The 25370-nt window shown below is 53.8% G+C and overlaps 2 protein-coding genes across 5 annotated transcripts; one reads left to right on the forward strand and one right to left on the reverse strand.

Moving 5' to 3' along the window:
* The first annotated feature begins 512 nt into the window (after nucleotides 1-512).
* PPP2R5D (protein phosphatase 2 regulatory subunit B'delta) lies at nucleotides 513-23252 on the forward strand. The gene is made up of 16 exons (XM_047797364.1): nucleotides 513-798; nucleotides 6154-6231; nucleotides 17545-17761; nucleotides 18025-18224; nucleotides 18304-18414; nucleotides 18534-18626; nucleotides 19033-19163; nucleotides 19301-19360; nucleotides 19467-19575; nucleotides 19770-19823; nucleotides 20116-20286; nucleotides 20390-20517; nucleotides 21183-21284; nucleotides 21379-21451; nucleotides 21593-21709; nucleotides 22069-23252. The coding sequence occupies exons 1-16, from the start codon at nucleotides 772-774 to the stop codon at nucleotides 22204-22206; spliced, it is 1809 nt and encodes a 602-aa protein (XP_047653320.1). The 5' UTR covers nucleotides 513-771; the 3' UTR covers nucleotides 22207-23252.
* On the reverse strand, nucleotides 23144-25202 carry MEA1 (male-enhanced antigen 1). 4 transcript variants are annotated; one of them, XM_047797369.1, is made up of 4 exons: nucleotides 25061-25202; nucleotides 24295-24574; nucleotides 24106-24208; nucleotides 23144-23533 (listed from the first exon to the last, which is right to left on the reverse strand). In XM_047797369.1, exons 2-4 carry the CDS (start codon nucleotides 24562-24564, stop codon nucleotides 23382-23384), a joined length of 525 nt encoding a protein of 174 aa, XP_047653325.1. In that variant the 5' UTR covers nucleotides 24565-24574; nucleotides 25061-25202; the 3' UTR covers nucleotides 23144-23381. The 4 variants fall into 4 exon arrangements, with proteins under 4 accessions (XP_047653325.1, XP_047653328.1, XP_047653326.1 ...); XM_047797372.1 differs by having other exon boundaries at nucleotides 24951-25116; XM_047797370.1 differs by having other exon boundaries at nucleotides 25091-25114.
* Between the last annotated feature and the right edge of the window lie 168 nt (nucleotides 25203-25370).

Here is a 25370-nt window from a genome sequence, read left to right on the forward strand (position 1 = left end):
TGAAGTAGCACTTCCACTGCGTTCCCACGTGCTCAGGTCTAGCAGGTCCCCCAACCCCAGGACATATGCAGTAGGAACCGGGATCCTCTTTCCAAAGTTGAAACAAACCCAGGATTCTCATCTTATTTCACCTCGGTCCCGGCCTTCCAGGCTTTCCCTTTGATCCTCCTCAAGCCGTCTAGGAAACAGGAAACGGATGCCCACGAAAACTCCTGGGAGCTTTCTACAAATTTTGCATAGGCAGTTAGTGCTACGTTACTCTGATGAAAAAAGGTACCCTTCATTTTAGGGCTTCTTTCCCTCAATTCGGACCGGGCGGAGTAGCAGTGGGGAAAGAATAAGAACCACTTTAGAAGGGAACGAGTTGAGAAGAAGGGCCGAGGCCGACGCACAGGAGACGCCAGAGTGCGGCACTGGGTACTAAGCTTGGGCTTCCCCTGACCCCCGCCTCCCACGCTAAGCTCGACCCCCTTTAGGGCGGGACCTCCCACTTCAGCCAATTCTTGGAGCCGAACCCTGGCGGTTTGTACTCTTCCTTTCCAATGAGAAAAAAAAGGAAGCCGCTTGGCTCCAGCGACCAATCGGAGAAGGCGGCGCCTGGTTGTCAGGCAGGTTTGTAAGAGTTCGGGCCAATTGGAGGAGCAGACACCACTCGACCCGGGCGCAGCGCGCAGGCGGTGGCGAAGAGACGCCGAGCGGGCCGAGTGCGGCCGAGCAAAGCCCGAGCCGGAGCGGGGCCGCAGGAGCCGGGCAGGGTCCGGACGGGCCGAGATGCCCTATAAACTGAAAAAGGAGAAGGTGAGCCTGGCCCTTTCCCCCGCGCCTCCGCCTCGGGGCCTGCGCGGAGCTCTGGGAGGGGCCCGAGCCAGGCCCGGGACAGCCTCAGACTGACCCTCCCGTCCGGCCCCCGCAAGACTCCCGGGGCCAGCCCTCCGCCCCCGCTGCTGGTCGCACCCCCAGCTCGTGCCGCAGCTGGGAACGCTCCCTCCCCTTGTCCGGGATAGAGTCCCCCTACATGCACCTCCCTTCCTCTCCGCACGGACCCCCGGCCCAGGATAATCTCCTCCCTTCTGATCCTGCCCCACTCCCAGGTCAGTCCCCTGCTTTTTCTCCCTCATCTCCTCCCCATCCCCCCACACATTTGCCGTTTGGGACAGCTCTTTATCTGAGACAGCACCTCCCTCCAGAACTAACCCCCCTCCCCACCCCCGCGCAGCCCCTTCTCTTCCCTCTTTTTCTCACCCGCCCGGGCCTGGGCCTCGGCCTGCCTTCTCCACCCACCGTCCCCTACAGCCCCCTCTCCCTCCCCGCCAAGCTCCTTGACCTAGAACGGCTCTGCTTTCTCTCTCCTCCACCGAATCTGGCCTAGGCCCCTCCCTCTAGTTCTTCCTTCACACTCAAACTTGTAAGCCAGGACTGAGCCCTTCTTCTGCCGATGGAACCTCAGAACCTCCGTGTCTCTGAGCGCATCCAGAGCAATCCCTGGTGATATAGATGAGGCTGAGATCCGGACGGGGGCGGGGCGGGGGGGGGGGGATGACAGGGGCAGGGACTTGGCCAAGGTCACACAGGCTGATGGAGGCCCAGCTGTAATATCAGGTCTCCTGCCTTAAAGGCCTCCTGAGTACCAAAGCCCCCTAACAGGCACCAACCCACTTCTAGGTTCATCCTAAACCAGTCACCTTAACCCCTGCTGGGCAAGCTCCTCCCCTTATTCTTAATCAAGGATAACCTTTGCATTTTACCTTTTTTGCACCAGTGCTGGGTTTCTCTCTTTCCTGGGCCACACTATCCTCAAATTGGGAATCTGCCCTCACTGTCAGATTAGCTTTCCTTCCTATGGCACAGGCCAGCCACCCTTGGACACCCTTGCTTTTATCTTGGTGTCCTGACACAGGCCATTGCTTGATGTTGCCTTCTTTTGCCTTCCTCTTCTGCCTCCAAACCATCTTCCCCTCTTCTTCATCCCTGTCTTTCTCTCCCCTCTTTCCTGCTGTCGCTGAGGTCTGACTCAGAGCTGTGGTTTCTTTGAGGTACAGACTCACACAGAGGATGCTAGGATACCAGTTCCAGCCTCCCCAGCTGCTCCTCTCCTGGGGCTGGCCCCTCATGGTGGGCCCTGGCTCTGGCCTGGTGTTCTGCTCACTCACTTTTTTTTTTTCGGTCTTTTTAGGGCCGAACCCATGGTATATGGAGGTTTCCAGGTTAGGGGTCCAATCGGAGCTGTAGCTGCTGGCCTATGCCAGAGCCACAGCAACACCAGGTCTGCAACCTGCACCACAGCTCAGGGCAATGCTGGATTCTTAACCCACTGAGCAAGGCCAGGGATCGAACCCGTGTCCTCATGGATGCTAGTTGGGTTCATTAACCACTGAGCCATGATGGGTACTCCTGCTCACCCACTTTATGCCTCAGAGGTGTCTTGCTTTTCACTTGGCTTCTGACTGGCTGGGTTGCTGGGCTGCCACTTCTGACCTTCTCAATTAAACTCTTCCTCCTGGAGCTATTGGAGATCTGTGCAGCAGTTCTGATGCTGGATTGTCCCCATGCCCTCTCAGGGCCTGAGGTTCTGAGTGTTGGGTTGATGGTGGTCTAGCAGGCACTGAACCTCCTGAGGTGCTGAGCTGGGCAGCTTTGTGTGCCCCACCCAAGCCCTGTGCCCTTGGGGAGTGGGCATGCTGCGGGGCATGCTGAGGTGTATGTAGGTGATGCCTGCACACAAGTCAGCCACGCCAGGGGATGAAGGACTGCTGCAAGGAGTGTGAAGAGGAATGGGGACCACAGGAAGCTGGTGAGGTCCTCACCCATCTGTGGTTTTTAGTCCGATGGAACAGATACTATCCCATCCACAGAAAGCCTTTATCTACTAGGAGACTAAGAAAAAGAAAAATACTCAGACTTGCTAGGACCACAGGTGTGAGTGTTTGTTGGGAAAAAGTATTGGGAAGATCGGGGTCCATAGGGCGAGGCGTCTCTGATCCCCTTTGAGGTTTAACTTTCTGCTTTTGATTTCCTGTTAGCATTTGGCCTCCTACAGTGGTTGACAAGTCCTGACCATATGATTGGGGTTTGCCTGAATGGGGGGGGTGCAGAGAGGAGGGGGAGAGGGGATCTCTATTGCTCATTCATTGCTTCTCCCCTTTCTCCTTCATCTTCGTGGTCCCATTCTTGGCCAGACCTCATGGCCTCCTCCCTGAAGTCTGTCCTGAACCGTCAGTTGTGGGGTGAACTCTCCTCCTCCCCTGGGTTTGCAAAACACGTGGTAGGTCACTTATGGCCCTTTTGTGTTCCCATGGACTGGAGTTAACTGTGGACAAGTCTTTTCTTCCCCCTTGAGATAATACCTAAGCTCCATTTTGGTTTGGTTTGTATGCAGTAAGTGCTCAAGGAATGGGTACTGAGTCAGTCCTTGGTGTGTGTAGGGGGGATCTGCATCCTTCCTCTTCCTTCATGTTCTGATCTAGGACTTCTTTCTTTTAGGCCCCTGGGTGGGGTGCTCCTGCCCCCCCCTTTCTTCTTGTTCATAATAATAGTCATAACATTGGCCAACATTAAGGTTTTCACATGTCAGATACTCACAGGTATGGCGAGTGTTGGGCACTGGATAGATGAGGAAACTGAGGCTCAGCGAGGCTAGTTAACTCTTAAGAGTTGGGCCTGGAACACAGGATTGGCTCCAAAGCACAGTGCCATGCAGCACTTGGTAGCTGGGCTGGGCTGAAGTGGGTGCACTTCACCTGTCCTGCAGGGACCAGGGGGCAAGGGTGGCAAGCCCAGTTTCCACACACCCACCCACACCCAGGCAGCTGGGATCTCTGTTCGGCACATTCCCCGAGCGAGGCATCTCAGTGCCATAGGGTGGGTGGAAGGTACGGAAAGGAGCAAGGAGCTTATGACCAAGGAGAGAGATGGACGTGTATGCGGATGGGTCAGCTTTGTCCGAGAGGCCTGCTGCTGGGGTGTGTGCAGATGATCCCCTCAGCGTTGTGTCTTGCCTGCACCCCCCCACCCCATCCTTTTCCTCTCCACCGAACCCTCTGCACCACGCTGCAAGGAGTGAGTGTGCCCAGCCTGGTCTGTGGGCGCTGGGAGAGCATGGGGCTCCTTCCTGCTGCTGTGGCTGCCTAGAGCTGCTCCACCTGGGAATGGCTTTCTGCCTCCCCGCTCCCACGAAGCCTTCCCCCTACTCCCGCCCACACAGCGCTCTCTCCTCCCTGAAATCCTCTTGCCCCCATCATCACAATCGCTGGATTTAACACCTCTCACTTGAAGGGGCTCAGGTGCCGAATCTCAGAGCTGGAAGTGATTTCCAGGGTCCTCCAATCCGACCTTCATTTAAGGCTTGCACCCCTTCTGCACCGTGCCTTGGAGGAGGCGTGAATGCATCTCTGCTTGAATGCTCTTGGGGTTGGGGAGCTTGCAGCCTCTTTAGGCAGCCGGTTTCTGTGCAGCTGGTCCAGGAGGAAAGTCTTCCTTGTTCGGAGCCTCAGCCTGTCTTCCTGCCACTTCAGCCCCTGGCTCTTGGGCCTCTGGATCCACATAGAACAAGTTGCATCTTTAGTCCACGTGGCAGCACTTCATTTATTTGTAAAGATGCCTCTTGCTTCTTCACCCGCCTGACTCCTCCGTTCCATTGTTAACTATCCCAGTTCCTGCAGCTGTTGCTCTCTGGCCCCACTCTTGAATATACTCCCAGTATGGGTTGTATCCCCCCTGCCCCCCGAAGAAAACCCAGCATTTGTCTTTGTCTGTCCCGAAGTCTGATGTTTGAGATTGAACCAGATCTTCCAGGGTGGCCCCAGCAGTGCCGAGGACAGGCACTTCCATATCCCCTATGCTGAGCACTCTGCCAGGTCTGTTACCTGGACGAGCAGGTCATGTGAGCTGCCATGGCAGCCATAGCACACGGATGATTCGTGTTGAACTTGCAGTCAGACCTAAATCCCCAGGTCTTTTTCACATTTTCCCCATCCTGTCCCTTGGCTGTTGCTTTTTTGGCCCGAAGCATAGGAAGAGATGCTGGGCAGGCCGGGGTTCTGAGCCAGCAGCCAGGTTCCTGAGGAAGACTTCGGACAGTGCCCACTCTTTGTAGCAGTTCAGGGCCTTACCCCATGTGCTGTCTGCCAAAGTGTTCTTGGGACAATTCATACACCTGTTGTCATCCCTGGACCCCAGTGACTATACAAATAGCAGTCTCTAGTCTGGGTGCTATTTGTGATATTCTAAAAATGCTTCCCCAGGCTTCCCATTGTGGCTCAGTGGTAACGAACCTGACTAGCATCCATGAGGATGTGGGTTTGATCCCTGGCCTTGCTCAGTGGGTTAAGGATCCGGTGTTTCCGTGAACTGTGGTGTAGGTCGCAGACGTGGGCTCTGATCCCATGTTGCTGTGGCTGTGGTGTAGGCCAGCAGCTGTAGCTCCAATTCTACCTCTAGCCGGGGAACTTCCATGTGTGCAGGTGCTGCCCTAAAAAGCAAATAAAAAAAAAATGGTTCCCTGTCTTTCCAGATGGCCTTGGGGGTGGAATGGTGAATCCCTCCCCTCCAGCATGAGAGCCTTAGGCCACCCCTGAGCAGCTTGTCCAATGATGCTTTTCCCTCAAGACTCCTCACCCCAGTTTTTGTTTGTTTGTTTGTTTTGTCTTTTTGCCTTTTCTAGGGCCACTTCCGCAGCACATGGAGGTTCCCAGGCTAGGGGTTTAATTGGAGCTGTTGCTGCCAGCCTACGCCACAGCCATGGCAACACCGGATCCTTAACCCACTGAGTGAGGCCAGGGATCGAACCCGCAACCTCATGGTTCCTAGTCAGATTCATTAACCACTTCGCCATGACAGGAACTTCATCACCCCAGTTCTTACTTGACAGAAGCCCTAACTTGTACACCAGCCTTGTGAGGTGAAGGAGCATGAAATGCTGAATTATTGTGTGTTAGAGATGTCTTCCCACCCAGAGTCTAAACTCTGAGATGCCTCGGAGGGACTGAACCTCCCTTTGTGTACCTGAGTCCTCCCGCCCAGGTTCAAGGTAGGTGCTCAGTGGTCCTGACCGATCGAGTTGGACAGAGGATAACTACAACAAAGACCTAAGTGATGAGGCCAAGGCCTCTCCCTTCCCCAGCATCTGCTAACTCGACCTCCATCCTCTCCCTTCAGGAGCCCCCCAAGCTTGCCAAAAGCACGGCCAAGCCCAGCAGCTCCAGCAAGGATGGTGCAGGCGAGAGCGCCGAGGAGGTAATGCATGTGGGCACAGCCCTAGTTATGTTGCAGGCGCAGCTCCAACTATCTGATGGCCAGTGGGGTGAGGGATCCAGGGGACTGGAGGTTATCAGGGCTGAAGGGGAGGAGACTTTCACAGCCAGGGAGGGGCCTGGACAGCCCCTCGGGCTGGCCTGCCCTTTGGCTGCTATGGGTCAAATGAGCCCTCCAGTTTTTCCAGCTCCCCAGTGGTTCCTGTGAAAGCCAATTCTCTGTCTACTAAAGTGGTGAGATTTCCTTTTCTCTTAGGGCAAAAAGCTAGGGGTACCGGCTCCTGGGGAGGAGAGAAAAGTACACGGGTGCTCAGTGGGGTGTCGAGTGGCTTCAGCATGGCTCTGGGGAGGGAGTGGCTGGTGTCTCTGTGTCGGGCAGGGCTGGGCCTACTGTCCTTGGGTCCTGATCAGATGGTAGCTGCTGAAGGACAGTCATGGGCAGAGGTCAGTGCAGCTTGGTGATCTAGGGCTGTAAAGCAATAAATGGCAAGCAGAGAGCACCCAGGAGGGTGGAGGGACTCAAGGAAGTCCATGAGTTCCCATCATGGCTCAGTGGTAACGAGCCTGACTAGGATCCATGAGGATAAGGGTTCAAACCCTGACTTGGCTTAGTGGGTCAAGGATCCCGTGTTGCTGTGAGCTGTGGTGTAGATCGCAGACATGGCTGGGATGTGGTGTTTCTGTGGCTGTGGTGTAGGCCAGCAGCTGTAGCTCTGATTCGACCTCTAGCCTGGGAACTTCCATATGTCCAGACTGTGACCATGGAAGCTTGGGCGTGCGCCTGGTAGGCTGCTTGGGTGCCGAACAGTCCTGGGAATGTGCTAAGCAAGCACTAGGACTCCCAGAAGCTGGCAATCCTCAGTTTCTGTGGTTCCTCCTTCTGTTCTAAACTGTTCAGGAGGGTGGAGGTGAACTGGAAGTGAACAGAATGAACAGTGCTCATTCTGGGCAGGTCTTAGGGTTTAGTGGGAGTAGAAACAAGGTTGATGAGCAAGTGTTTGATTGGGATTAACTCTGGATTTTGATTTCTTCTGGGATTTTTTTTTTTTTTTTTTGTCTCTTTAGGGCCGCTCCGGCGGCACATGGAGGTTCCTGGGCTAGGGGTTACATCGGAGTTGTAGCTGCCAGCCTACACCACAGCCACAGCAACCTGGAATATGAGTTGCATTTGCAACCTACACCACAGCTCACAGCAATGCCAGATCTTTAACCCACTGAGTGAGGCTAGGGATTGAATCCGCATCCTCATGGATACTAGTCGGAGGAGCTTGTGTCTTCCCCACACCTGTGTGCTGGCTCCTGGATCACAGAGTATCACTAGGAGATGCTTGCAGAGAGGCACCCCCTCTGGGCTCAGTCTCCCCTGTGATGTGTGTGGGACCCACAGGGCACATGGTCGAGAGCCGGCAATTGATATTCATAGTAGCAAGAGAGACTTAGAAACAGGATTCTGGATTTCCCATTGTGGTACAGTGGAAACATCCAACTAGGAACCATGAGATTAAGGAGCTGGCGTTGCTGTGAGCTGCGCAGCTCGGATCCCACATTGCTGTGGCTAAGGCGTAGGCTTGTAGCTGTAGCTCCAATTTGACCCCAGCCTGGGAATCTCCACATGTCACGAGGTGCAACCCTAAAAAGCAAAAAAAGAAAAGAAACTGAATTTCAGCAGACAGAAAGGAATAGTTTGGGAGCTGTTCCCACCTTCTGCCTCGCTCACTCATGCTGGTTCCCTAGTTACCAGCCAGACTGGCCGTCATTTCCTGGAAGCAGCCCCCCTTGACCACCTGCCCTCATCCCCAGGCCCAGGCCTGCTCCACCCACAGCTGCAATGAACCAGTTCCGTGGGAATTCGGTGTGCGTCAGTTGTCTTCTGTGTTTGCATGTGAGCTCTGAGAGGCTCTCACTCATGCTGAAGGGCCTGGCACACTAGAGGCACCAGCATTTGAAGGTATTAGTGAGTGAACAAACCAGCAAACCAACCAAGTTAGGGCTGGAAGGAAGCAGAGTCTAACCTTTTCCTTTCGTAGGTAGGAAAACAAAGGCTCAAGCAGGTTAAATAAGCCAAGGGAGTTCCCTGGTAGCCTAGCAGTTGAGGATCCAGCATTGTCACTGCTGTGGCTCAGGTCATTGCTGTGGCTTGAGTTCGATCTCTGACTCAGGAACTTCTGCATGTTGTGGGTGCGTCAAAAAAAAAAAAAAAAAAAGAAGGAAAGGAGCTGAGACCAGCTACTGTGATTTTTCCACCGCCTCCTGGAAGGGAGAGTGTTGGCGTACTTCTTGGGCTCTGTTTTGGGAAACGCTGCTCAGGGCTCACCTGTCTGATTCAGCTGCAGGAATTCTACTCCACCATTTTGCAGAAATGCACTCGCATGGCCCCAGGCAGAGGCACAGTGAAACACTTGCGGGGCAGCCTGTGAGGCCTAGGTCATCAAAAGCTGTTTGGCATGGTCCTTCCCTTACTCTTTATCTAGTCCGGAATTTTGGGCTCATATAGCCAAATTTACCCTGTGGCAAGCATTTGCCGGTCTTTCCAATTGATCCGAATAATTATTGTGGCCCACTATAATTTTATTATTTTATGGAGCAGTACTTGTGCATTGCTTTCCTAGGGCAGCCACAACAAGTTACCGTGAACGGCATGGCTGAAAATAGCAGTTCTGGAGGCCCGAAGTCTGATCAAGGTGTCAGCAGGCCAGGTTCCCCTGAGGTTCTAGAGAGGTTCTCTTCCATGCCTCCCTCCTGGCTTCTGGTAGCTTTCTGCCGTCCGCCGTGTCCCTCGGCTGTTAGATGCATCTCTCCAGCCTCCGCCTCTGTCCTCACTCAGCTCCTCCACTGTGCCTCTGTGTCTCAGTGTCCAAATGTCCCTCTTTTTTTTTTTTTTTTTCTTTTCTTTTCTGGGCCACACCCATAGCATATGGAGGTTCCCAGGCTAGGGGTCCAGTCAGAGCCACAACCACAGCAACTCCAGATCTGAGCCGTATCTGCGACCTACACCACAGCTCACAGCAACGCTGGATCCTTAACCCACTGAGCGAGGCCAGGGATCGAACCCGAAACCTCATGGTTCCTAGTCGGATTCGTGAACCACTGAGCCACTACGGGAACTCCGGAAATGTCCCTCTTCTTATAAGAACACCAGTCATGTTGGACTTAGGCTCACCTTAATCTGCATTTTATTTTTTTATTTTACTTTTATGTATTTGCTTTTTAGGGCCGCACCCGTGGCATATGGAGATTCCCAGACTAGGGGTCGAATCAGAATTCAGCTACCAGCCTATGCCCCAGCCATAGCCATGCCAGATCTGAGCCGCGTCTGCAACCTACACCACAGCTCATGGCAACGCCGGATCCCACAATCTCATGGTTCCCAGTGGGATTCGTTTCTGCTGCACCACAACGGGAACACCTTAACCTGCATTTTAACTTGATTATATCTGCAAAGACCCCGTTTCCAAACAAGGTCATGTTCACAGATGTTGTGTTGACACGAATGGGGGGTGGTGCGCACATTGTACCCCGCACTGTGCTAAATACTTTGCATGCATTTAATCGTATAATCTTCTCTTTTAATCTTTACGACATGACACTCCCTTGCAGTCATCTGTCATCAGCCCCATTTTACAGATGAAATTGAAGCTTCCTGATGTTAAATAGCTTTTCCCCAGCAGTAAAATAGCGAAGCTGGAACTCAACCCAGGTCTGCGTGGAAAGCTAGTCCTCCTGTGTTCTTAATGGCCTGAGACTCTGGTTCTAAGGTTCTAGAAAAGTCTTGGAATGTGAAGGAGGCTTGAGAGATTAGGTCCGCCTCACTGGGACCTGCTGCTGCCCCCCATGGGTCTTTGTGCCCTGTCCTGACTTCTGGGAGCAGGGACAGAGGGAAGAAGAAAATGATCCTGGTCCCCCCTACTTCAGCCTGACACCCCTGAAGCCAGACTTGTTACCCCAAAAACATTTTTGCTCCTCTCAGTCCTTTACTTAAAAACCCCTATTGTCATCTTTTATTGCTCACAAACTCAAATTCAAATTTGCACCCTTCGCGTTCCTGTCGTGGCTCCGTGGTAGTGAACCTGACTAGTATACCTGAGAATGTGGATTCGATCCTTGGCCCCACTCAGTGTGTTAAGGATCTGATGTCCTAAGCTGAGGTGTAGGTGGCAGATGCGGCTTGAATCTGGTGTGGCTGTGGTGTAGGCCGGCAGTTACAGCTCCAATTCCACCCCTAGCCTGGAAACTTCCATATGCTGCAGATGTGGCCCTAAAAAGACAAAAAACAAACAAAAGCCAAATTCGTACCCCCAGCCCTCCTGTGCTGGCCTAGCCCTGTCCTCCCAGCCCCCCTGGATTTTGCTTCTTACAACACAAACCTTTTATGGCTCAGGGCCCTTCTTGATGCCACCCCATTGGCCTGGATTGCTTTATCTCGCTCCTTTCCTTCTTTGCCTAAACCCATGGGGGTTTTTTTGTTTTGTTTTGTTTTTCCCTTCTGGCTGCTCCCGCCAGAGTTCTGGGGCCAGGGATCGAACCCACCCCACAGCAGGGACAGTGCCATATCCTTAACCCGCTGCACCACAAGGTCACTCCTGCTTAAACCCATGTTTATCCTGTAAGAGCCAACTCAAAAGTCATCTCTTCAGGCAGAGTTTGTCGCTCAGCCCTCTGTGTTCCCGAGTCCTTTGCGGCTCTCTCTGGTCTTGCCTCGCCCTGTACTGATGGCTGCTTTTGTGTCTGTCTCACCCACCTGACTGTGAGCTCTTGGAGGGCAAGGGCCATGTCGTATTCACTTTATAATCTCTAGTGTGTAGCTTGATATTTCCAGAATAAATGAAGGAAGGACAGAATTAAGCACAGCTCGATTAGAGCCCTAGATGTCAGTACAGGAGAGATGCCTCTCTGATTTTCAAGGTTTTAAACTAAAATTATCTTTATTAGGCTAGTTAATTACGCAGGAGCTTTAATGTTCATCTTTGCATTTTCTTTTCTTTTTTTTTTTTTTTGTCTTTTCTGGGCTGCACCCTCGGCATGTGGAGGTTCCCAGGCTAGGGGTCTAATTGGAGCTGTAGCTGCTGGTCTGCACCACAGCCACAGCAACGCCAGATCTGAGCTGCATCTGCGACCTACATCACAGCTCATGGCAACGCCAGATCCTTAACCCACTGAGCGAGGCCAGCGATCGAACCTGCAACCTCATGGTTCCTAGTCAGATTCGTTTAACCACTGAGCCACGACGGGAACTCCCATCTTTGCATTTTCATTGACAATTTTATCTTCTGTCTTTCTCCTCCCATACTTTCGATAGTGCTTAAATTCTATTTCTGCATCCTGTTATTTACGTTTAAATATGTGGGTTTAATTATTACTGGAGTCTGTGTTCGGGTCAGGTTGGGATAGGGTTGGTCAAGAGTAGGGAGGTGGGAGTTCCCGTCATGATTCAACAGTAAGGAGCCCAACTAGTATCCATGAGGATGCATGTTCAGTCCCTGGCCTCGCTCAGGGTGTTGGGGATCTGGTGTTGCTGTGAGCTATGGGTAGGTCGCAGATGCAGCTCAGATCCAGCGTTGCTGTGGTGGTAGTGTAGGCCGGCAGCTGTAGCTCCAATTCAACCTCTAGCCTGGGAACTTCCATATGCTGTGATTATGGCCCTAAAAAGACCAGAAAAAAAAAAAAAAAAAAAGAGCAGGTGTAGTGCAGTCTCCCGAGTGTGAGAGTGAGCCCCACTTCCTGAATCTAGGAAGGCTTCTTGGCATTTGGATCCTGCTTTGAGTTTAGAAGATGGAGGAGAAGATTTTTCCGGCAGAAGCTGTGGAGACTCATAAGTGGGGCCAGGCAAGACACAGCAAGGGGTCATGGGCAGGCCGCTAGCTTGCCTTTGGGCAGTGTCCACCCTTGCTCTGATGGCTCCAGAAAGTTCTAGGGACACACCCCCCTCCCATCTCCAGGCCAGGTCAATAAAGGGGAAGTTGGAAGCTAGAGGTTTAGGAGAAAGGGCTGAACCTGCTGTGAGTTGCTGGCATACACCCATCCCCACCCCTACAAGTATGTGTCCTAGGGCAGGGCACACAGACCAGGGCTTGCTGGCATGACCAGCTGTCTCTCAGATGCTCCTTGTATCTAGGGCCTGGGAGCCAGTGGTCCTTATGAAACGAGGGTAGCCCAGTGGAGTGGGGGGCAGGGCAGGCTCAGTTGCTCTCGGGCCACCCCAGCCTTCAGGAATGCCACCCTGGGTGGGAAAGGACCTTAGGCATTAGCTCCTTGGCTGGTTTTTTAAACATTGGATTGCAGCTACGTAACTTCTGTTGTCTTGAAACCTTACTTGCAGAAGTTTGGCAAACTACTGATCTAGCCCAGCACCCTGCTCGTTAGCAGAGAAAGTTGAGGTCTTGCTTTTCCCTTTCTGGGAAGAATGCCTCCTTTCTCCGGGTGTCCCCTCAGTCCGAGGAGGTTCCTGGAGACGCAGGGTGTCTGGATCTTACCTGGGAGCGTGGAGAGACATATATTCCTGCGTCTTGTTCCTCAGCTGCCACTGAGCCCTTCAGCCTTGTATCACTGCTGTTTCTCCTTCCCCCTCTGCTCCCACCGCCGTGCGGAGCTCTGGCCGGGGCCTCCCCGGTCAGGATAGGAGGGGTCTGTGGGGACGGGCCTGGGCATGGCACCCCCAACAATCAGACAGGCAGACATTCGCTGAATGTCTGTTAGGTGCCAGTGCTAAGTGCCCCAGAGGGGTACAAACCAGGACTTGCTTTCTGGTGGGGGGATGACATGTGAACAGAGCGAGCAAGAGCTGTCACTGGGGATGGGCTGATGGAACTGACAAGCAGTGTCAGGAGGTTGGGGCTAGAGTGTGGACATGCAAGGCTTGGAGTGATCTGAGAAGGCTTTTTGCAAGAAAGTAGATCTTAAAGGATGCAATACCTTCTCTCTTTTTTTTTTTTTTTGCCCTTTTTTAGGGCCACACCTGCGGCATAGAGAGGTTCCCAGGCTTGGGTCGAATCGGAGCTGTAGCTGCTGGCCTATGCCACAGTCACAGCAACGTGGGATCCAAGCTGCATCTGCAGCCTACACCACAGCTCACAGTAATGCCAGATCCTTAACCCACTGGGTGAGGCCAGGGACTGAATGCATAGCCTCATGAATACTAGTCAGGTTCATAACCCTCTGAGCCCCAATGGGACCTCCAGATGCAGTGCCTTCTTGAGTTCCCCTATTTGAAAACAAGAAGGATAATGAACCCTAAGGAACATTTGAGGTGTGCTAGTTTCAGGGTTTCTAGGCTTTGTTCTTAAAATCCAGGGATGGGAAATAATTAATGATAATAATAGCAGTAGTTGAAGAGGCTGCTTATAAGACATTTTGTGTGCCATATCCTGTTCATTTAAATCCTTGTTACAGGGGTTCCCATCATGGCTCGGCAGTTAACAAACCCGGCTAGTATCTATAAGGATACAGGTTCAATCGCTGGCCTCGCTCAGTGGGTTAAGGATCCAGCGTTGCCATGAACTGTGGTGTAGGTCACAGACGAGGCTCGGATCTGGCGTTGCTGTGGCTGTGGCGTAGGCTGGCAGCTGCAGCTCCGATTGGACCCCTAGCCTGGGAACTTCCATATGCCATGGGTGTGGCCCTAAAAATCAGGACAAAAAAAAAATCCTTATTACAACCCTATGAGGTAGGTGCTGTTGTCATCTCCACTTTACCGATGAGGAAACTGAGGCACAGAGAGGCTTATATGACCTCCTGGAGGTTACCCAGCTACGCAGTGGCAGAACCAGGAATCAAACCCAGGCAGTCAGGTTCAAGTCTCTGCTCTTGACTGTTAAGCTCCACAGATGAGGATTGGGTTGTTCCTGACAGGGAACTGGAGGCCTGAAGCAGGGGAGGGTCTGGTGCACACCAGGCTCTGGCCCTCTGGCTTTCTGCCCCTCTCACCCACCCTCCACCAGGTGCGATCCCAGCGAGAGACCCCAGATTCTAGGCTGCCTTGCACTGTGTAGCCAAAATCACACTGGCCGGTGCAATCAGGCAAGGGAGGAAGTGACAGCTGCTCTCACCCCGCTTCTTTGTGATCCCCTCATCAGATTGGTGTCTGGGGCTCATTTCAGGCGGAGGAGAGGGCCAGATGGCCAAAGCAGTAATGAGCTGCATTTGACCTAAGGCCTGCCCTGGGTGCTGGACCCTGTGTTCCTCCCCTGCCTCTGATCCCCAGATAGGTCACAAGTTTGCCATAATTATTTCTTTAAAAAAGAAAAATCCAGGGAGTTCCCATCATAGTGCAGTGGTTAACGAATCTGACTAGGAACCATGAGGTTGTGGGTTCGATCCCTGGCCTTGCTCAGTGGGTTAAGAATCCTGTGTTGCCGTGAGCTGTGGTGTAGGTCGCAGACGCAGCTCGGATCCCGCGTTGCTGTGGCTGTGGTGTAGCCTGGCGGCTATAGCTCTGATTAGACCCCTAGCCTGGGAACCTCCATATGCCATGGGTGCGGCCCTAAAAGACAAAAAAAAGACCAAAAAAAAAAAACCTGGAGCATACAAAGCGTAACATTTCTGTCCCCCTTCCTCCCCCTTATCCCAGAGGTTTCATTTTCTCCCATTCTTCTGCACCAAGTAAGAGCTTATTGGTGGGGGCGGGGGGGGGGGGAGGATGGCAGGCGTGAGGGCGGGAGGACAACTTCCCTGGGGTGTGGCTCCCCGGCTAGACCTGACCTCACATGTCTGGTTGGGGACAAGGACTGTTCTGTGGCTCAGCCTCTCCGCTCTCCCAGCAGGGGGGTTACCTGGACAGTCCCTATGGGTGGACAGCCTTGCAGACACCTGTGTGTGTGCTTCGGAAAATGGGCTTCGTGGGGGCTCTGACACCCGTGTCTGGGAAGAAGGAAAGAAAGCTTTTGGAAATCAGCTGTATATATGTATTTTTTAATCTTTCTTTTTTTGGTCCTACCCCTGGCATATGGAAGTTCCCAGGCCAGGGATTGAATCTGAGCCACAGCTGTGACCTAGGCCACAGCTGCAGCAATGCAGATCCTTAACCCACTGCACCATAGCAGGAGCTCCTGTATTTCTCCCATTATAAAAGCAGTGTTGGCTTGTAAAAAATTCAGAAAAGTAGGGAAAAGTCATCTATCATCCTGCCATCACAGGGGATAAGTCATGAACACAATGCACTTATTCTTTTTTTTTTTTTAAACTGGATTTTGAGTTCTGTGCATGTGTTTTAATGTGGGTGAGCTCATTTTGTATGTACAGGTTTGTATTATCCTTTTTAACTTAGCATAGGGAGCAGTTTTCTCAGTCCATAGTTGTAGGGTTTTTTCGTTTCGTTTTTAATTTTTATCCATGTGGTAGTGGTTACATTGTTCAGAAAGTCAGATGGTCGGGAGTTCCAATTGTGGCTCAGTGGAACCGAGTCAGACTAGTATCCATGAGTATTCGGGTTCAATCTCTGGCCTCGATTAGTGGGTTAAGGATCTGGCAGTAGGTGTGGTGTAGATCGCAGACACGGCTTGAATCCCATGTTGCTGTGGCTGTAGCATAGGCCGGCAGCTGTAGCTCAGAATCAGCTCCTAGCCTGGGAAGTTCCATGTGCTGTGGGGCTGTGGGTGTGGCCCTAAAAAGCAAAAAAAAAAAAAAAAAAAAAAAAAAAGAAGAAAAAGAAAAAGAGGAAAATCAGATTGGGCTTGTCATGAGCAGGGCAGCACTGTCCCTGGCCCCTGTAAGTTTTGAGCTTTAGATATCTTTTGATTCCTTAATGTGAAAAATTGAAGCCCTTGTGTCTCATACCTCTGTGCAGACTTTTCCCCCTTCTTAGAATACTTATCACCCATTTTGGGTAAATTACTCTGACTGTGTAAATATTTTTCACAGCTGAACCATGTGTGATTACATTTAGTACACAGTTTTCATAAACATAAGTTTAACTCCATCATTTTCCATGTATTTATTTATGTATTTGCTGTTATAAATAAGGCCATAAAAAGTGTTTTCACACAACCCTCCCCCTTTTTTTTTTTTGGCCGTACCTTCGGCCTGTGGAAGTTCCTGGGCCAGGGATCAAACTGTGCCAGAGCTGCCGCCTGTGCCATATCTGTAGCAACGCTGGCTCCTTAACCCACTGCACCACAAGAGGACTTCCAAAGCCTTTTTTCATAGTTTGGATTTTCCTTAAGCTATATTTCTAGTAGTTAAACTGCTGAGACATGGGAAGAAATTTCTTTCTTTCCACTGGAGAATGTCACTTACTTAGTAAATGAGAAAATATGGTAACTTAGATGTACTGCTTCATGAATTTGTGCATATGTTTATGCTCTGACCCACCTTCCAGATCCAATTAAGATCTAGAATGTTTCCATGACTCAGAAGGTTCCTCGTGTCCCTTCTCAGGCCATACCTGCATCTCCCAGCCCTGCACCCCTGGCCAGAGAGCCACTTTTCTGACTTCTGTCACCATCAGTCCATCTGTTAGCTTTGCCTGTTCCTGAACGGGAGTGAACCTTTTGAAGGCTTGTGATGCTCGTGGGCATCACTTTGGGAGACACGGCTTCCGGACCCCTCCCTCCCAGGGCTGCAGCCCGTAGTTTTCTCCGACCCTGGCCTTGGCTCCTTCAGGGTGGGAGGCAAGTGCCCTCCCCATCACCGAAAGGACTGCCAGTGAAGCAATTTGCTGTCCAGTCTCAGCTTCCAGTGTATGAGTGGCCATATGTGGGATCTGGAGAATATGATGTTGGAGTGGTGGCTTCATTTGGCCGACTTTTGAGTGAGGCTCTTATTCTTAAATTTCCCTAGTAAGTTTTATTTGTAGGGAAATAACAGTGAAGAGAGCTCAGTCTTTATAATGCACCTGGTATCTAAAGTGCAATAAATTGAGCTCTAATTCTTTCTTTAGTATTTTCTCTTAAAATAAAAAATGTTATTAACGTTAAAAAAAAAAAAAATGGAGTTCCCGTCGTGGCGCAGTGGTTAACGAATCCGACTAGGAACCATGAGGTTTCGGGTTCGGTCCCTGCCCTTGCTCAGTGGGTTAACGATCCGGCGTTGCCGTGAGCTGTGGTGTAGGTTGCAGATGCGGCTCGGATCCCGCGTTGCTGTGGCTCTGGCGTAGGCTGGTGGCTACAGCTCCGATTCAACCCCTAGCCTGGGAACCTCCATATGCCGCGGGAGCGGCCCAAGAAATAGCAACAACAACAACAAAAAACAAAAGAAAAAAAAAAGGCATAACCAGACTGGGGGCTGGGGGTTGGGTGGGGGGCCAGGCCTGGGGTGGGAAGCCGAGTTTGGCGAGTGGACTCGAGCACATCCCTCATTTGACCAGGCTCAGCCCCAGCCCCAACCCCAGCCCCAGCCGCCACCACAGCCGCAGCCGCCATCATCCAACAAGCGTCCCAGCAACAGCACGCCGCCCCCGACGCAGCTCAGCAAAATCAAGTATTCAGGGGGGCCCCAGATTGTCAAGAAGGAGCGACGGCAAAGCTCCTCCCGTTTCAACCTCAGCAAGAACCGGGAGCTCCAGAAGCTTCCTGCCCTGAAAGGTGCTTGGTTATGCAAGATCAAGGGGGCTGGGCCACCGGGCCTAGGGGACAGTGGGTATTGGCGGAATGGAGGTTTGGGGGGACTTGGAGGGGGGATGGAGGATCTAGAGAATGTGAAGGGGAGGGGCCAGGGGAGCAGGATGGTGGCAGGAACGGGTATAGGAACACCCCGAGAGGTGAGCTGGGCATAGCAGCAAAGGGCCACAGAGGAGACCTGACTGTGACCACAACCCCCCACCCCACCCCACCCCACCCCACCCCAGACTCGCCAACCCAGGAGCGGGAGGAGCTGTTCATCCAGAAGCTACGCCAGTGCTGCGTCCTCTTTGACTTTGTGTCAGACCCACTCAGTGACCTCAAATTCAAGGAGGTGAAGCGGGCAGGGCTCAATGAAATGGTGGAGTACATCACCCACAGCCGCGATGTTGTTACCGAGGCCATTTACCCCGAGGCCGTCACCATGGTGGGTAGAGGGGAGGGGGAGGGTGGGTGGGGGCCCTGGAGGAGCCCAGACGGAGCTCTCACCTGGGCGCTACCCTCAGTTTTCAGTGAACCTCTTCCGGACGCTGCCACCCTCGTCGAATCCCACCGGGGCCGAGTTTGACCCTGAGGAAGATGAGCCGACCCTGGAAGCCGCCTGGCCGCATCTCCAGGTACCAGGGCAAGGGGGCAGGGGCCTGGCTGCGGGGGACGGGCACTCTGAGCCCCGCAGCAAGGGGCTCGCCCAGTCCTCAGGGACCCCCCCTAAGCGAATGCCCCTTTCTCCCCACAGCTCGTGTATGAGTTTTTCTTACGTTTCCTTGAGTCTCCTGATTTCCAGCCAAACATAGCCAAGAAGTACATTGACCAGAAGTTTGTCCTTGCTGTAAGTCCCTGCAGCTCCTGCCTTCCCCTCCTTCCTGTCTGTGAACTCTAGCCCCACGGCCCCTGCCTCCAGGCCCAGCTGCTTTTTGCTTCTGCTGAATATAGGTACCGTGCTGGGTTTTCACTCTGTCTGGTGCACATCGACTGGGGGTTGAAATGACCTCCTCTGCCTATAAGAAGCTTCCAGCGTAACAGGAGGAAACCAGAAAGCAGCCCAGTTGCCTGGCCCCCTCACTGGGGTCTGCACGTGTGCACCTGGGGCAGAGCAGTGTAACAGCACCACTCTTCCCAGACTGGTCCCCACGCCCTTTCTCCAGAAAGCCTCTGGGCTTCCCCTGGCCAGGACCCAAGTCACCCCCGGCACCCCCTCCTGCCTCACTTGCTGCCTCTCTTCCCGCCTGCTCCAGCTCCTGGACCTGTTTGACAGTGAGGACCCTCGAGAGCGGGACTTCCTCAAGACCATCTTGCATCGCATCTATGGCAAGTTTTTGGGGCTCCGGGCTTATATCCGTAGGCAGATCAACCACATCTTCTACAGGTGAGGCCAGGAGCCCGGGCTCAGGAGCAAAGCAAGCCCCCCCCACTAAGGGGAGGTGGGAAAAGGGCGATAGGCGGGACTCTGCAGAATGCTGGTGGGGCATCGGGTTATCAAGAGAGATTTTATTCTTCCCTCAGGTTCATCTATGAGACAGAGCATCACAACGGGATTGCCGAGCTCCTGGAGATCCTGGGCAGGTGAGAGGTGGAGCCAGGGCAAACGTGCCTGCAAAAGGTGGGGAGGACTGGTGCCCTGAGCCTGGCCCTGGCCCTGTGGTCCTCACAACCCTCCCTTGACTCCCAGCATCATCAACGGCTTTGCTTTGCCCCTGAAGGAAGAGCACAAGATGTTCCTCATCCGTGTCCTGCTTCCCCTTCACAAGGTCAAGTCTCTGAGTGTCTACCACCCTCAGGTGAGCTGCCTTCCTCCTGATGAGCGGGGGACCCTCCGGCACGGAAGAGCGGGTGGGGAGGCGCTTCAGCCGCAACAGGCAGAGCTCCCCTCTCCACCTGTGTGTCTCTCCTGGGGTCTGGTTTCTGTCGCCGACCCCTCTGCCCCCCTTCTGAGCCCTGCACCTCACCTCCTTTGCCCTTCAACCTTTGGCAGCTGGCCTACTGCGTGGTGCAGTTCCTGGAGAAGGAGAGCAGTCTCACTGAGCCGGTAACTCCCCTCCTGGGCCCCGGGTCCCCCTCTCTCCCTGTCTGCAGTGCCTGCCACTTGGCACCTCTCGGGCAGTGCTGTGAGCAGGTACTCGGGAGGGATGTGGTCTGGCACGTGGCTTGGTTTCCTCTCTCGACACACCTAGGAAACAGATGCAGGCCGAGAAACATGAATGTTTCACTGAGGCCACCCAAGCTATGCCACCAGGGGGGAGCAGGCAGGAAGGCTTCCTGAAGAACCAGGAAAGGTGCTGAGTGAGGATTTTACCCCCATGGCCTCCTCTTCCCTGCAGGTGATCGTGGGACTTCTCAAGTTCTGGCCCAAGACCCACAGCCCCAAGGAGGTGATGTTCCTGAATGAGCTGGAGGAAATTCTGGATGTCATTGAACCTTCAGAGTTCAGCAAAGTGATGGAGCCACTCTTCCGCCAGCTTGCCAAGTGCGTCTCCAGCCCCCATTTCCAGGTGAGACCCAGGCACAGAACATCCCAGCCCCTGCCTCCCAGAAAACTGAGAGTCTGGGCATAGTAAACTGCATCCCCCCCCTGAGTCCCACCGTCCCCACCAGGTGGCGGAGCGCGCTCTCTATTACTGGAACAACGAGTACATCATGAGCCTGATAAGTGACAACGCTGCCCGGGTCCTCCCCATCATGTTCCCCGCGCTCTACAGGAACTCAAAGAGCCACTGGAACAAGTAGGGAACTGGGGTGGTGGTGGGCGGTGAGGATCTGGTTTTGGAACATGGGAGGGTGCAGGCGAACTTCCGTGATCTCCCCTGGTCCCTCTGCAAGCGGGGCTGGTGCCCACTGCACATTAATAGTGCCTTGAGGGACCAGTGGGGAGTAAAGACACCCAGGTGAGAGCTCCGTGCTACCCAGCAGCTGAGCCATGGCCTCTATCACGTCTCTTCTTGAGGTCAGATATTCCGCAGCTTTGGAGATTTAATTCCATGTTGTGAGAAGCTGATGTGATCCTCTTAGTATGTACTAAATCCCATGTTTTGTAAAAAGGCTTTCCTGCTAAAAGCGAACGCGCTGTGGCGCCCACACAGTCCGTCACATAGCTGGGAGACCATCAGTGCAGGGGAGACAAGTAGGAAGCAGGGCGGGGGGGAGCTCTTGGGCATGGGGTTCAGGGAAGGATGGACAGGCACCCCTATTTGTAAAGCCCTGAAATGCTGATCTCAGGTCACGTGATTTGACCCAGGTGATGAGCTCGCACGGTACGCAGGCTGGGGAGATGGGAGTGGTCCATGGGAGAGGTCTTGGCAGAGGCGCCTTGTGGGAAGAGCAAGTTGAGGTCCTGGCACTAAGGGCGGGCTCGGGCCTCCTCTACCTCCCTCTGTCTTCCTGGTGGCAGGACAATCCACGGGCTGATCTACAACGCCCTGAAGCTGTTTATGGAGATGAATCAGAAGCTGTTTGATGACTGTACGCAACAATACAAGGCAGAGAAGCAGAAGTGAGTGTCTCTCTCCTCGGGGGTGTTCATCTTGCACACTAGCCCCCGGTGTTTCTCTCTCAAGCCGGCCCCCATCCTGTCTTTGCTCCCCAAGGGGTCGGTTCCGAATGAAGGAAAGAGAGGAGATGTGGCAGAAGATCGAGGAGCTGGCCCGACTTAATCCCCAGGTGAGCTGGTTCTGCCACCGCCCTGAACTGAGGGGTCCCGCGTGGGCTGGGGCAGGGTTTATTTCAGGAGGAATAGGAAGCAGACAGGGTCACAGACTTGGCAATGGCTCTTGCCACTCGTCCGTGCCTCCTCCCTCACAGTATCCCATGTTCCGAGCTCCTCCTCCGCTGCCTCCTGTGTACTCGATGGAGACTGAGACCCCCACGGCTGAGGACATTCAGCTTCTCAAGAGGACAGTGGAGACAGAGGCCGTGCAGGTGGGAGGGCATGGGCTGGGGAGGGGGGACGGGGGCCACAGAGCTAAAGAACAAAGTTCCCATCCTGGCTCAGCGGTAACGAGCCCGACTAGTATCCATGAGGATACAGGTTCGATCCCTGGCCTTGCTCTATGGGTCAAGGATCCAGTGTTGCCATGAGCTGTGGTGTAGGTCACAGATGCAGCTTGGATCCTGTGGCTGTGGTGCAGGCCGGCAGCTGTAGCTCTGATTCCACCCCTAGCCCGGGAACCTCCATGTGCTGTGGGTGCGGCCCTAAAAAGCAAAAATAAAAGAACAAGGGGAAGCAGTAGGATCTCTCAGGAATCCGTCACCGTCTCTCATTTTCTATATCCACACAGATGCTAAAAGACATCAAGAAGGAGAAAGTGCTGCTTCGGCGAAAGTCGGAGCTGCCCCAGGACGTGTACACCATCAAGGCACTGGAGGCACACAAGCGGGCGGAAGAGTTCCTAACTGCCAGCCAGGAGGCTCTCTGACCTCCTCACCTCCCCACCACAGGGCCACAGCCCACTCGGCCCTGGGACACTGCCCCGGCCCTCCACCCTCTGCTCCCCACTGGCTGACTCTGGGCAGGGCAGTGCCTCTCTACTCCAGGGAGGGGGGCATGGCGCCTGAAGCAGGGACCCCCCCTACAGAGCGGTCCCTTGTCTCCCCCACATGTGTTCATGCCTCCCCGCGGCTAGTACAGAGGCTGTGCACTGCGATGCTCAGTGCTCAGACAACTTGGGGACGCCTGGCCCCCTCCTGCTCCTCACCCACAGCTACATGAGGCCGCTCTGAGAATACACACAGGAATACACGCCCCTCCCCTCTTCCCTTCAGCCTCCTTGGCACCCCAGGTGTCTCCTCCTCTCCCTCCCCTGCAGGCATATAGGGAGCAGCGGGAGACAATTCTCACCAAAGTTATGTCGCCCCATTGGTCCCTGGAGTGGATTAGCTGCAGGGGAGCAACCCCTGATGGCACAAATAGGCCCCCAGCCCCAGCAGTGCGCAAACTGATGGGGGTGCGTTGTTTCCTCTTACCTTCTGCCTGACCAAGACAACGTGGGAGGGCAGAAGGGAGAAAGCATAGGCTCTGGACAAGAGGTGGTGAATGTGGAGCCCTGATGGACCAAGAGAAGGGGATGAACAAACACCCCACCCTGTGCCCCCTTTTGGGTGAACAGCAGCCCCGGGATCATTGACACAGAAGGGACCACCCTGGGGCTGACTGCTCTATGGTGTTGGTTGCCAAAGCCGGAAGGAAGCAGGGAGCAGTGCCCCAAGCATGGCTCCCCCCAACACCTATTTATTTCCTTGTTTGTACTGATGCTAGCCAGGCCCTCCCTTGTCCCTTTCAGGCACCCTGGAGGGACAAGACGCTGGGGAGGGCCGGGCTTGAGGTCCAGGGGCACAGGCAGCACAGCTTCTGGCTGTGTACATAGGGTGCTTTATTCTCCACAGAGTGATACATGCTAAGGTGGGTTGGGCCTGGGTGGATGTCCCCATATGTACAGAACTGAATAAAGTGGGTCTCTGAGAAGACGTCTGATTTGCCTTGATGTGGAGAGGGAGGTGGGGAGGATGGAGATGGACACTACAACCAGGATGCGTTCAGTCCTGTGCTGGTTCTGGCCTTGAATGCAGGGAGATAAGGCAGCCCTCAGGGTGGTCACTTCCAGGCAGGGGTGGCCTGCCGGGCTTGGAGGGCCTTCTGTACCACATCTTCCCACTGGGCATCTGATATCTCCCGAGCCCAGGCAGGAACCCCTGGTGCGGGCAGGCTTACTCCAGCCATGGTCCTTTTCACCAGCTCTACGTGTTCTGAAATCACAGGCAGAGACCAGTTAGGGAATAGAAACAATGGACCCGTTCCCCTCTCCTTTGGCTAAAGGAACCCAGAGCTTTTGGGTCACTGAGGTCATCTTGTGATTCCTAAGCAAGCCTGCACCACCCCCCCTGCCCCCCCACAACAAGTCTAAGAAAAGCATTTCACCTGGATTCTCAAGTTTGCAAACTTATCACAAACTGCTGCTTTAGGAACAGGGTAATCCTCTGTGACTCCCCTCTACTGGCTCTAACCAGTTCCCTTCTTCCGTAATTATTCCAGAATAAAAGAACGATCTCTTGGAGTTTCCGTTGTGGCCCAGCGGTTAACAAACCCAACTAGCATCCATGAGGACACAAGTTCGATCCCTGGCCTCACTCGTGGGTTAAGGATCCCATGTTGTCGTGAGCTGTGGTGTAGGTCGTAGATGTGGCTTGGATCCCAAGTTGCTGTGGCTCTGGCATAGGCCCATGGCTACAGCTCCAATTGAGCCCCTAGCCTGGGATTCTCCATATGCTGTGGGTGTGGCCCTAAAAAGCAAAAAAAAAAAAAAAAAAACCTCTTTTACCTGGGTCCATGGGAATAGAGCTGTGGTTGCTCAATGCTGTAGCTCCCTCTTCATCTTCATCCTCACTTTCTAATGGGGGGTCTGGCAAATGAAGCCCCAAGGCCTGCAGAGCCAGAGAAGACAGTTCAGGGTCATCCCTTCAGGGATTCCAGCTTCACTTGTTCAGGAACAATGCCTCCTCCACCATACCTGGATTCGATCCTGGATATCAGCAACTACATCTTCTCCATCTCCCACTGGTGCCAGCTCCACCTCCTCTTGTTCAGGATCTTGGTTCAGGGGCTGGTAGGAGTAGCCAGCTGGGCCTGTTCCTGTTTCCTCTTGCTCTTCCTCTGGCTCCTCACTGCTCCAATCCCCAGTGCCTTCTGTAGGGCCCTGGTGTGGCCCGAGTTCTTCAGTCTGATTGGGGAAGATACGTTCAGGACCCATGATGTCTCCCCCTAGAACTACTGCTGCCATCGGGCAGGGGCTGCAAGAACATGGAGACAGGAGAACAGAGATCAGACAAAATTAGGCCCAGCTTTAGCCTGTCATCCAGCCCCGTGCGGTCTCCTCCTGCGCCTACAAAACATTGAAACGCCCAAGTTTCCTGTACCCCACAACACCTCTCCTGGACTCTCCACCTCTTGAGCTAGCTCTTATCTCCAACCAAGGCCCACTTGCCTTGCTCCGTCAATTCTTAAATAACAGCCCAAGCGAAGGCCATTCCACCTCCCAAAAGACACCCCTTCGGGAACGCCCTCCCCCCGCCCCAACCACTTAGGAACTCCGGGTCGCCAAACAAGCTCCCCTAGACAAGGCATACCCGCCCCCTTCTCTCCTCTCCAAGGGATTTCCCTCTGTACCGCCTGATAAACGCCCTTCGGACCCCAGGAGATCCCTCAAATGGCCCCAGATGTGGCGTCCCCGACCCGCCCCCACCAATTCTCGGCGCCGGTATTTGCGCGCGCCTCACCCGCTCAGAGCCCGCGGCCGAACCCCGCACCTTCACTTCCGGCGGGGCAGGACGTTCCAAGGCGGCCCCGTCCTCCAGCCCCGCCCCGCCGCGCTCATGATTGACACGAGTGAAGGCGAAGGGTCCGCCCCTTGCTCCGCCTCCACCATCTTCTCGCCAAAGGACTACATTACCCGGTAGGCCCCGCGGTTGTTTGTGTTTGGTTTTTTTGTTTTGTTTTGTTTTGTTTTTTTAATTTTAGGGCCGCCTGTGTAGCATATGGAAGTCCCCAGGCTAGGGGTTGAATCGGAGCTATAGCTGCCCGGCCTAC

The sequence above is a fragment of the Phacochoerus africanus genome, chromosome 9 (assembly GCF_016906955.1).
Source record: "Phacochoerus africanus isolate WHEZ1 chromosome 9, ROS_Pafr_v1, whole genome shotgun sequence".
NCBI classification, from domain to species: Eukaryota; Metazoa; Chordata; class Mammalia; order Artiodactyla; family Suidae; genus Phacochoerus; species Phacochoerus africanus.

What these genes read in the sequence shown, in the direction of transcription:
- PPP2R5D (XM_047797364.1), top strand. Translation starts at nt 772, where the DNA reads ATGCCCTATAAACTGAAAAAGGAGAAG. An exon ending in CCGCCTGGCCGCATCTCCAG is followed by an intron (nt 18,415 to 18,533) that starts GTACCAGGGCAA and finishes TTCTCCCCACAG; the next exon opens with CTCGTGTATGAGTTTTTCTT. An exon ending in CTCCTGGAGATCCTGGGCAG is followed by an intron (nt 19,361 to 19,466) that starts GTGAGAGGTGGA and finishes CTTGACTCCCAG; the next exon opens with CATCATCAACGGCTTTGCTT.
- MEA1 (XM_047797369.1), bottom strand. Translation starts at nt 24,564, where the DNA reads ATGGCAGCAGTAGTTCTAGGGGGAGACATCATGGGTCCTGAACGTATC. An exon ending in ATATCCAGGATCGAATCCAG is followed by an intron (nt 24,209 to 24,294) that starts GTATGGTGGAGG and finishes CTGGCTCTGCAG; the next exon opens with GCCTTGGGGCTTCATTTGCC. An exon ending in CTCTATTCCCATGGACCCAG is followed by an intron (nt 23,534 to 24,105) that starts GTAAAAGAGGTT and finishes CTGTGATTTCAG; the next exon opens with AACACGTAGAGCTGGTGAAA.